At 38.6% G+C, this 12,129-nt stretch overlaps 1 protein-coding gene across 2 annotated transcripts in view; it reads left to right on the top strand.

The window, feature by feature from the left end:
- NAA35 (N-alpha-acetyltransferase 35, NatC auxiliary subunit) overlaps positions 1-11,527 on the top strand; it is a 76,981-nt gene extending 65,454 nt beyond the window's left edge. For both annotated transcript variants that reach the window (XM_055123890.1, XM_004600104.2), the window contains exons 18-23: positions 2,276-2,412; positions 4,406-4,473; positions 5,283-5,423; positions 8,209-8,331; positions 10,488-10,568; positions 11,149-11,527. In XM_055123890.1, coding sequence (XP_054979865.1) covers positions 2,276-2,412; positions 4,406-4,473; positions 5,283-5,423; positions 8,209-8,331; positions 10,488-10,568; positions 11,149-11,208 — 610 coding nt within the window. In that variant the 3' untranslated portion in view covers positions 11,209-11,527. The remainder of the gene's footprint in view (positions 1-2,275; positions 2,413-4,405; positions 4,474-5,282; positions 5,424-8,208; positions 8,332-10,487; positions 10,569-11,148) is intronic.
- Positions 11,528-12,129: the final 602 nt, after the last annotated feature.

The following is a 12,129-nucleotide window of genomic DNA, read 5'->3' as shown; positions in this document are numbered from 1 at the left end:
TTTTCTGTGTCTGTACAAAAAGGACATGGCTCTGAAGTAAACTGCGAAGAAGAAAAGTGATATTTCACTTACAAACAGAATTCAGGGCCTGGAGCGATAGCACAGCAGGTAGGGCATTCGCCTTGCACGTGGCCAACCTGTTTGATTCCCAGCATCCCATTTGGTCCCCTGAGCACTGCCAGGAGTGTTTCCTAAGTACAGAGCCAGGAGTAACCTCTCTGCATCTCCAGGTGTGACCCCAAAAAAGGAAAAAAAAAATTCAGAGTCCTTAGAAGAATCTGACCTTACAAGATACAGGGTCTGATATGGGGATAAAGGTGATTGATTGACCGATTGGAGCAGAGCAGAGAGAAGAGGTTAAAGATAAACATAGGAATGGGAGTGCCTCGGGAGCACTGTGATGGGTGTAACCCAGTAAATCTAAGCTCCCTGCAGCAAGGGAGAACAAACAAACCAATGTTATCCTACAGAAGTCTATGAAAGGGTTTCATAATGCTTTAAAAAATATGTTCAGGAGGGGCTGGAGTGATAGCACAGCGGGTAGGGCGTTTGCCTTGCACGCGGCCGACCCGGGTTCAAATCCCAGCATCCCATATGGTCCCCTGAGCACCGCCAGGGTTAATTCCTGAGTGCATGAGCCAGGAATGACCCCTGTGCATTGCCGGGTGTGACCCAAAAAGCAAAAAAAAAAAAAAAAATGTTCAGGAATAATTTTCTTTCTATAGGGAATTAGTTGCTTTTTGTTTTAATCAGTAAAAAAAAACCCTTCCGGGGCCGGAGCGATAGCACAGTGGGTAGGGCGTTTGCCTTGCATGCGGCCGACCCGGGTTCGATCCCCAGCATCCCATATGGTCCCCCAAGCACCGCCAGGAGTAATTCCTGAGTGCAAAGCCAGGAGTAACCCCTGAGCATTGCTGGGTGTGACCCAAAAAGCAAAAAAAAAAAAAAAAAAAAAAAAAAAAAAACCCTTCCCAGTTTGCCTTAGCTTCCTGGAAGTATATTGCCCAGATTAACTTTCTACTACAGTAACTACAACATATGTGATATATCATTTGACTTGTTTCTATTTTGCTCTAGAATAGTCTTTATGCATGTTTTAATATTATAATCTGCCTTAGAACTATTTGAGGAATTTTTGGTAGTAGGTATTATGTACTCATAATTGATTATAATGTCTTAAATTTTTATATTTTTGTGTATTATAGTAGTGATGTAAAATTTTTATTTGTGACTTACAAGTGATGTTTTCATACCCTAAGTTTGATTGCATTTTTGGATTAGATTATAATATTTAAAGTTATTAAAAATTAAAATTCATTTGATAAGTGCATTTTACATTTTAATTATAGAATAAACTTAATTTTGTTTAATTATTATTTTGTTGTTATTAGACCACACCTGGCAGTGTTTAAGGGTCACTTCTTGGCAGTACTTGGGGAGCTAGATGTGGTGCCAGGGATCAAGTCTGCCATCTTACCTGCTGTACTGTATGACTCCAAGATAATTTTTTTTTTTTCCTTTTTGGGTCACACCCAGCGATGCTCAGGGGTTACTCCTGGCTTTGCACTCAGTTACTCCTGGCAGTGCTTGGGAGACCATATTGGATGCCAGGGATCGAACCCGTGTCAGCCGTGTGCAAGGCAAATCCCTTGTTATCTCTCCGGCCCCTCCAAGATAATTTTAAGCCTGCATGTTCCTATATATTTTTAATGTTTTCTGTTATATAGATTATTTGCTGAATTTATTTTCTTTGCAATTAACATGAAACTAAAATATTTATATAAATTGAGGTGAAATATATTTTTCTTTGGTAAAACCAATCTAATAAGCATTTATTTGATTTACACAGCAAAAAATTCTTTTGAATCGCTATGAAAAACATACTGTAAGATATTAAATTTTTTTGTCTTGTATGGTATATATGGTAATGGGAAAAGAGAAAGTTAATTTGTAATATTCATCTGTTGTAACATGAGTTGTCTAATTAGATAATTTTGTTGAAATAATTTTTTTTGGGGGGGTCACACCTGGCGATGCACAGGGGTTACTCCTGGTTCTGCGAATTACTCCTGGTGGTGCTCATGGGACTATACGGGATGCTGGGAATCGAACCCAGTTGGCTGCGTGCAAGGCAAATGCCCTACCTGCTGTGCTATTGTTCCAGCCCCTGAAATACTTTAAATCATTACAAAATTATTTTCTTTAGTATCAGCACGTTAACAATTCCAATTCATTTAGATATCTAAAATTAACTTAACATTTTTTATCTCTTAAGGTATCTCTCAGAATTCCTTTATGCATGGTTGATGTCAACATTAAGTCGTGCTGATGGCTCTCAAATGGCAGAAGAAAGGATAATGGAAGAGCAGCAAAAAGGCCGTAGCAGCAAAAAAACAAAGAAAAAGAAGAAAGGTGCTGTGGGGTTTTTATTTGTTTAAAACCATTTTTTTAAGATACAAGGATTTAGAATATTGTTACCATACTTTTCCTGGATACATATTCCAGCACCACCCCCCATCACCAGAGAACCTGTTTCCCTCCACCTGTGTCCTAAGGACCCCTTCTACCACCCAACCCCATGTCAGCACATTCTGTAGACAGAATCTTCAGTTCTGATCATCTTCACCATTTGTTGTTCCCTAATAACTTATCTTCCTTTTTCTGATCTCTCTCTGTCTCATCTCTCTCTCCTTTCTCTCTCTTCCCCCCTTTCTCTTCTCTTCTCTCTTCCTCCCTCCACTCTCTTCTTTCCATCTTCTCTACCTACACATATAGGTGATTAAAGCTAAACTGGAATTCCATACATTATAAATAATGAATTGATAAAGTATAAAAGTTTCCTCAGTGAAGTTATTATGAGTAATTCTGTCCTGTGATAATACATTTTAAGAGTTAAATAAGTCCAAAATGTAAAATTTAATAAGAATGAAGAGAGCTTAGAAAAATTTAAAGGAGAATTTGAATAGGCTTATAGAAATAAAAGTGTGTGTCTTAGCCTGAGAAAGGGAATATTAATATTGGCTTTATGTTAGGAAATAGAGATACTGCAAAGTAAAGAATTACAATAAAAATATTGATGTGAAAGAAAAACCCCATGTGATCAGATGCATGACATTTGGTATCAGTGAAATGTGAGTATATAAAGTCTTTTAGCAGGGAAGAAGTAAACAAACCTTTTGTAGATTTAGTAGAGGGCAATCGTGAGTGCCGTTCTTACTGTCAAAAGCAGAGGAGGGTATTTTTGCCTTTCAAAGAAGATCCTTCAATGCTTTGTGCAAAACTGGCTTCAAAGTTGTGAATTCCCTAAGTTGTTATCTGTTCTGAAATTCCTTCAACTTTCAGTAATTAGCTGGATAGAGAATTCGTAACTCGTTCATTATCATATCTCTTCCAGCTCATAGAGTTGGCAGTGGTCAGGGCTTATTTGTAGCTCTGCACTCAGGGATCACTCTCTCCTGGTGGGCATTGGAAGGCTATATGGGGTACTGAGTATTAAACCCAGGTTGACCAGGTCAGTTGTGTACAAAGCAGGTGCCCTATCTATCTCTCCAATGCCGTAAGGGCTTTCATTTGTAAGTTCTGTTTTTGATCTTGCTGCTTTCCATATTCCGTCTCTATATAGTACAAAATGAGTTTAGAGTTTCCCTGTTTGATTCTTCGCTGAGACTCTTTGGGCCTCTTGGATTTGGGTGCCTATATTCCTCAACTCTGGGAAATTCTTATTTATGATTTAACTATTGTTTCTTCATTGAATTTGCCTTCCTGTTCTTCAGGGACTCTGGTGATTTTTCTACCTTCCCTCTTGAACCCATTTCATAGGTTTCTATCTTAGACTATTTTCTAGCTTCTTTTGTTTTCTTGAGTTTTTCTCCATGTCATCTAGAAGTACTTCAATCCCTCAGCTGCTGCTTTTCTTCTACTCAGAGTTCCTAATGAATGTTTTTGTGTCACCTACTGTGCTCTCATTCTTGCATGTGTTTTCTTATTTCAGTTCTCATATTATCTTGTATTTTGCTGACTACCTGTGCCATTGTGGAGACCTCTATTCTTTTTGTCAGAGGACTGACAACTAAAGAGGGAGTAGTTCTGACGCTAAGAAGTTATGCTATGATGGCTCACATAGAGAGATAATCCCAGGCACCACCCAAGGACCATGAGAGGAGAAATAAAATTTTTTTAAAAATCACTCTACCAATCATTCATGGAGGAGCACACATAGTATTGCAGTCATTACAAATTGTTGCCTTAGGATTTTCTTCTGTTTAGTGGGTCATTAAATGTCTTCAAGTCTATAGGGACAAATTGCATGAAATTTTAATAAGTAAATCTGGAAGGAGATTTTTTAAATTTCTCCTCGAGGAGTCAGGGGAGAAGAACCTATGAATGATTTTCTTTTTAATTGCAGTTCGCCCATTGAGTCGAGAGATAACAATGAGCCAGGCATATCAGAACATGTGTGCCGGAATGTTTAAAGTAAGTTGTTGAAAATGAGAAGTTTTGCTTTTAATTACATTACTATTTCATAGTTTAATTAAAATGAGCCCTTTCGGTGTGATTTTTCTCTGGGTCTTGATATCACCTTTGTTTTTACTAATTATCTGCATGGAAATTAACCTTTATTCTAACTTCAGTTGTTTTCATTAACAAATATTTAACTCTTGCTATGTGACAACTTTTTACCCCTTACATTGCAAGTTACCAAGTATAAATCAGTGCTATTTTTGTTTCAAATGCCTAGTTAATAATAGGCCAAATGGCATCTCTGTGGTATTAATAATGAGAGAAGGGAGTGTATATAGAATATTTATGAGGAAGGATTTATTGGAAGAGATAGGACTTAGATTTTTTTTAGAACTATAGAAAGGATGGTTTACTCCAGAATGAATGCCAAAAGCCATTTTCAGCAGTTAACTGACTACTAGTTCTTCAGTTGCACTTGGCAATTCAAGAGAACATTTCACACAACTTTTATCAAAATATATGAGTCTGTGTTTCTTATAAACTTTATTAGTTTCCCTGAAGCTTTACTTTAATATTCCAAAGTTATTATGCCATAATTTAAACTGGAAAAAATAATAAACAATGGAACTTGGAAAGTCTTTGCTTGAGAGATGGCTCTTTTCTTATAAATGAATATTAAAGCAAATTTTTATATTCCCATTTTGGATTTCTTAGAATTGTTCTGGTTAAATAGTTGGCACTCCTTTTTTTTTTTTAATTAACAGCTTGTTAATCTTTTCATCTTCTTTATAGCATCTTTTCTATTCTCTTTTCCCCTTTAGACCATGGTAGCATTTGATATGGATGGCAAAGTACGAAAACCCAAATTTGAACTTGATAGTGAACAAGTTCGATATGAGCATAGATTTGCTCCATTCAACAGTGTAATGACACCACCACCAGTGCACTATCTGCAGTTCAAGGTGAGTGTGCCCATAGAAGTATTATTGAAATTATTTGGTCTGAGTCCTTTGAAATATGCTAGTTGTGCTTAGCCATTTTGTTAAGGTAGTCAAATAAACTCTTACTGAACCAGTGAGGCAAGGTAGTAAGTTACTATTTTTAATATGTACTATACATTTATCTGTATTATTTTTGTTGTAGTTGTTCTTAGGCTATATCTGATGGTGCTCAGTATCTACCCCTGTCCATGCTCAGGGAACTGTAGTTCGAGAATGCAACCCAGGACTCCCACATGCAAAGCCTACACTCAAACTGTAAATAACTAATCCAGCTCCCTTGTCCCCCATTATTTGGATTCTGTTTTTAATCAATTTGCATTTAGACCATTGACATTGAAAGAGATTATTGTCAGTGGGGTTTTGTCCCCTCTTTCTGCAGAAATTTGCTGTGCTTGTGGGGTTTGTCTTATCTTACAGTAGCCTCCTCAGTCCTTCTTTTAAGGTTGGTTTAGAGTCTATGAATGAAGTTCTTGAGCAGTTGTTTATCTATGAAGTAGTGTATCATTCCTTCAAGTCTGAATGAGAGTCTAGCCAGATTAAGTATTCTTCGTGAAGCATTCATTTCATTTAGTTTTTTCACTGTATCCCACCACTGTCTTCAGGCTCAGATGGTTTCATCTGATAAGTCTGCTGTAAATCTAAGGGGTGTTCCTTTGTATGTGATTTTCTTCTTTGACCTTGCTGCTTGCATGCACTGTCTTTATATATGGTAGTTGTCGTTCTGATTATGATATGTCTAGGAGTCTTTTTATTAGAATCTCTTCTAGCTGGTACCCTTTGGGCTACTTGGATCTGGATGCCTGCATTCTCCAGCTCTGGGAATTTGTCAGCAGTTATATCTGTTAGTACCTCATTGGCATTGCCTCCTTGTCCTTCTGGTACTTTAATGATTCTATGTTCTTCCTCTTGAATTCATCCCATATGTCTCTCTCACCCTTGAGCTATTTTCAGGTCTTTTTCCATCTTCTGTTGTTACCTGTGTGCTTTCTGCAGCTTCTTTTCAAGCTCACTGATTCTGTCTTTGGCTGTTGTCATTCTCCTGTTGAGGACACCCACTGAGTTTTTAATTTCAGCTACTGAATTTTTTATTAGTGACATTTATGTTTGTAGCTCTCTTGTTTCTGTTCTCATTTCTTCTTGTATTTTATTGGCTGTCCATTCCACTGTTTCTTTTATATCTTCCTGTACTTTATGGCATGTCCATTCCACTATTTCCTTGAGCTCACTGAACATCCTCACCATTTCATTTCTGAATTCTTTATCAGAGAGACTGTGTATGTGGGTATTCCTTGTTGAGGCTTCAGGGTTCTTCATCCATTTCTCGTGGTGGGCTCTGTGTTGTCTCCCCATGTTGCTATAGTGGTATGGAGGTGGATCCCTCCAATTCACTATCGGTGTCCCCCTTTCACTGCCAGGGAGGACTCTGGAGAAGCTTGATCAATGGGGGGTGGGGGGGGGTGATGAGGTCTCCTCTTTCCCCTTCAAGGGTATTACTTTCCTCTTTGGTGCTCCCGTGTGACTTATATGGGGCCTCTAGCCAGCTTCAGGGAATGTGTTCTTTTAGATTAGGTTTGTACAGATTCTTGTGTTCACCGTTATTTTGATGAGTTTGGGGAGTACTTTGATTGGAATATGCTGTTGGCCTAATGTGGTTGGGATAGCCAAAATGCCTTCGTAAGAGGTAGGTAAAAGAGGTTTAGATTTAAGTCCAGTGCACTGTGAAAGGTGAAATTAACTGGGACTACCCTGGAGGTAACACCCCCCCACCACTTGCTGTACCTTTGGGGGAGGCACCAATTAGCGTTGTTGCTGATCCTGGGTTACAGCTTGACTTTCGCTGCACTTTTAAAACAGCAGGTATCCCCTCACTTAGGTGCTCATTTAGAAGGCAGCTATGCTCACCACTATACCACCAGTGCCTAGGTGCTCATTTGAGCACCTTGGCCGATAAGGGACCTTCCAGTTCAGTGTTGCTGCTCGCTAAGCACACTGCCCCCGGAGCTATATGGACTTTTCTATATGTACTGATCATCACATTAATAATTATTTAATTATGAGGATAATATGAAGTCATAATTGAAAGCTGAGAATTGAACATTACATAGGAAGCAGTCAGGATGTTGCTGTTTGCAAAATATTCTTTCTCTACTTTAGTTACCGTCAATATTTCAAGAACAGTCCTACCACCCCTCATACCTGCCGAAAATGCAATGCTAGACAATGTGTCTTGTATTGATTATGGATATAATATAATGTCACACGGCCGTAAGAGCAGCCGCACGATCAAGGAATTATAAGTTTCTAACAATTAGATCTGAAGAAATCGCTGTAGCAAGTTGCTCAGGTCCGAGATTCATCTCTGTGTCTCTGGATCGTGGCCATGTGGGAGCTTAAGTAGAAGGTGGGCGGATGTGACATCATCTCGGCATCCCATAGGGGTGGTGGGGAAGGATGGCCAACTCCTCCTCTGTCCCCCGAGACTTGGGATTTGCCATCACCGCAAACTTGTATCTGGTGCTTCTCACTGGCTTCTAGAAAATGTTGCCTGCTGGAGCCCTTAGAGGGCAGGCAGAGGGACAACACCTGCCCCTGTGTGGAGCAGCCCAGCGGAGAAGGCCTTTTGCAAAGTCCAGGGCCATCTCTGCTGCAAGTTGCTCAGTTCCGAGATTCATCTGTTTCTACAATGCTTTTTAAAAGGAATTTTAAGTTTTTATATTAAATTCTGAATAATATTTTCCTCTTTCAGGAAATGTCTGACCTTAATAAATATAGCCCTCCTCCTCAGTCTCCAGAACTGTATGTGGCAGCTAGTAAGCACTTTCAGCAGGCAAAAATGATACTGGAAAATATCCCAAACCCAGACCATGAGGTAAGACTGCTGTCAGGGTAATTTTAGGTGGCAGGTTTAGCAGGATAGAGTTTAATAATAAAAATGAATTTTATAAATCCTGTCAGTACTGTTTTCAAGTGGCTTTACCAACCAAATTTTGTCAAATTAAAGTGTTGACAAGAACAAATAAATACCTTCTTTATGTAAATTTAAGCATTAGTACAAAAGAGAAAGAATTACTCTAAGAATGTCAGCATTGGGCCAAGGAGATCATTCAGAGGGTCAGATTGCAAGCTTTCCGTATGGGAGCCTTGGGTTGTCTTCTGGTACCATATGATCAACTGAAACATGGCTGGGAGCAAACTCCAGCCAACCACAGAGCTGAGCACTGTTGGGTGTCACCCCACAGCACAAATTCTTAATATTAAAAATTAAGACTAATGCACTTAAATATTGGAGCCTTGTTCACAGAGAAATGCTTTTATTTTGTAAAATTTTTATTCTGTATGCCTGTAGGATACACACGATTAGAGGGCATATATTATCTTGGTCCAACATTCTTAGAAAGTAGTATCTGTCAGAAATCACGGGCCTGTGCCCAGTGATTTTCTCATACACGTCTCAGAGTGCATGTGAGTATAAATCCCAGCTCTCCTGGGAGCATGGGGGGCAGGGGAGGGTGCTCTGTTACAGATAATAAAGAAATCGGTTGTATAGTAGAACATCCTAAACCCTGTGAAGAAGCATCAGATGAGGGATAGGGACAACTGTTGCTACAGATGAAGAAAGTGGAGGGATTCGGCAGGCAGTTCAAAGTGTCTTTGAGCAAATTTTGGAAGGAAAAGGAAGAAACAAGTCACCTGGGAATAACTGAGCTCTCTAGGCGCCTGAGGGACAGAACAGTCAAAACCCAGGGTGACTAGAGTGGTGCATCAAGGTGTTTACTGTTGGAGGGCTTTGACAGAGAAGTGACTAGATTGGATTTTTATTTTATTTTATTTTACTTATTTATTTTTTGCTTTTTGGGTCACACCCAGCGATGCTCAGGGGTTACTCCTGTCTTTGCACTCAGGAATTACTCCTGACAGTGCTTGGGGGACCATATGGGATGCCGGGGATCGAACCCAGGTCGGCCGCATGCAAGGCAAACGCCCTACCCACTGTGCTATCGCTCCGGCCCTGGATTTTTATTTTAAAGGATCACTGTTGTCATTGTCCTGAAAATAGATTAGGTCTGGGAGTTGGGGAGCCAAATGAGAGGGTGGTAGCAGTAAACCAGATGAGAAAAGCTTGTGAGAAGAAAGTGATTAGAAGTGATTGTATTTTCTATATTAAGGTCAGACCAACAGGACTGACGAAGAAGTCAATCATGACTTAAAGGGTATTAGCCTGAGCACATGTGTGGGTAGATTCAGTTGTGTGGGGAGGACTCCAGCATCTAGGGGTAGAGGTAGAGTTAGGAAGGTCAGGAGCTTACTTTTGGACATGCCTGATGGATGCCCAAATGGAGCTGTCTTCTAGGCAGATGATTGTGTGATCTGGACTGAGGGAAAATGTTCTTGAGCTTGTGGTATGTGCTTTGAGAGAATGAGAAAGAGAGAGGAGCTGGAGAGGGAGGGAAAGAGAGAAGAAGGGGTGGAGGGGAGAGGAGAGGGAAGGGAGAGCAGTAAGAAGGCTGTGGGGAATTTTTTTCTTCAGGCTCCACTTCTCTTAAGAGAAATGCTGCATTTTATTCCATTGTTACTCATGTATTAAAGTGAAGCTTTTTCAGACTACAGCTATAGTCTAGGATAGTACAGTTAACGTTTAAAGGACACTTACTCATGGTTAATCTGCCCTGGATGTATATTAACTTAATTGAACATCACAGATCTTTATATAATAGATAGAAATATCCCCGTTTTTACAAATGAACTAATTGAGGGATGAGTGAGAGTGATTAGAGTACTTGCGAAAAGTCTCAGAGTTGGTAAGTGACAAAGAGGCTGCTGCCTTTTGTGGGATTTTACAGCTTAATGTGTTTTAATAAAAGATACAGGTAGCCTTCCAAACTTCAGAGTTAACCAAAATAAGAGTTCTGTGTGACTGAAAGAAAAATGTTTATGTACATATTTTAAAATAGCCTTTAATAAAATATAATGATATTTTAATTATGCATTTTATATTTTGATAGCTTAATGTTGCTTATTGTGTAGGTTAATAGAATTTTAAAGGTTGCCAAACCCAACTTTGTGGTTATGAAGTTACTGGCAGGAGGACATAAAAAGGAATCCAAGGTAAGTAGATTGTAGTGGAAAACTTGGGAGTAGATTATGTTAAAACCTTTTTCCTTCAAAAAGATAAATATACAAATAAATTTAAAATGCTCATAAACGTTATCCTAAAGGAGGTTTAGCAGGAAAAAGTAAATTGATTAGAATTGTCATTGTTTAAGTCTGGAGATTTTCTTGTCTTAAAATTTCTAAGGCTTGCCTTTTTTCTCACCTTATTTCCTATAAATTCTGAAATAACTTTGAGTGCAAAAGAAAATATTTAGAAATAAATTTATCCCTTTAAAAAAGTGTTTTGACAATTCAAGACATTTTAAAAAAATGATTTCAGAATCTTCCTTGGTAATACTGTTATATCATCCATCCAATATAAATTCAGTTCAGCTTGTGTCAGATCTAAGCACAGAAGCATTTTTTTCCTGGTGGCATTTATTATAGGCAGCTATATTTGTTTACTTCCATTCTATTATGTTTTTTAAAAATGCTGCCTTGTTTTCTAAAATTAAAGAAATCATAGCTGAAAATAATTTTTGTTTGTCTGAACAGTTTTAGATAAATAAATTGTACTGTCTAATATATTTCACAGGTTCCTCCTGAATTTGACTTCTCTGCTCACAAATATTTTCCTATTGTGAAACTAGTTTGAGAGAGACGGAAAAGATAAACTCTACTTTCAATTCTACTTTTAGTGGATTCATTCATCAGTCTTTACCACATAACATGAAGTGCAGTGGATTTCTGGATGACAACCCATTATAAGAATACTTTTAATTTGACAGCCTTACATGACATAAATGAAAACTGCTGTTTTAAAGTGGTTTACTATGTTCCATGGATGAAATTGGTCTTAACGAATGCATTAATGATCGTTACATGGTTTTATTACAGATTTAATCATAAATCATTTTTTATGAATGAGTGAAAATAGTGTTTGTAAAGCTTAATAAATTTCTTGACAAAAAGTACCATTGGAGATGAAAAAGCGTTTTATTGACATGTGTTAAGAATTGCAGGTGGTGGGGCTGGAGTGATAGCACAGCGGGTAGGGTGTTTGTCTTGCATGCAGCCATATGGTCCCCTGAGCACCGCCAGGAGTAATTCCTGAGTGCAGAGCCAGAAGTAACCCCTGAGCATAGCCAGGTGTGACCCAAAAAAAAAAAAAAAAAAAAAAAAGAATTACAGGTGGGGCTGGAGTGATAGCAGAGGGGGTAGTAGGGCATTTGCCTTGAACTCGGCCGACCTGAGTTCTATTCGCAGCATCCCATATGGTTCCCTGAGCACTGCCTGGAGTAATTCCTGAGTGAATGAGCCAGGAATAACCCCTGTGCATTGCTGGGTGTGATCCAAAAAGAAAGAAAAGAAAAAAAAAAGAATTGCCAGTGTTTGCTCTTTTGCTCTTAATAATTGAGTAATCCAAACAAATTACCCAACAAGTCTCAAACCAAGGGATTTATTAATATGTGTTTAACATTTTCACAATACATCTGAAAGGGATGGGGAGGTAAATTTCTAAAAATATATTCGAGGACTACTTAAGGTTGTGATATTTACATGCTTATGACATTAT

The sequence above is a fragment of the Sorex araneus genome, chromosome 1 (assembly GCF_027595985.1).
Source record: "Sorex araneus isolate mSorAra2 chromosome 1, mSorAra2.pri, whole genome shotgun sequence".
NCBI lineage: Eukaryota > Metazoa > Chordata > Mammalia > Eulipotyphla > Soricidae > Sorex > Sorex araneus.
This window is presented reverse-complemented; position numbering and strand designations above follow the sequence as displayed.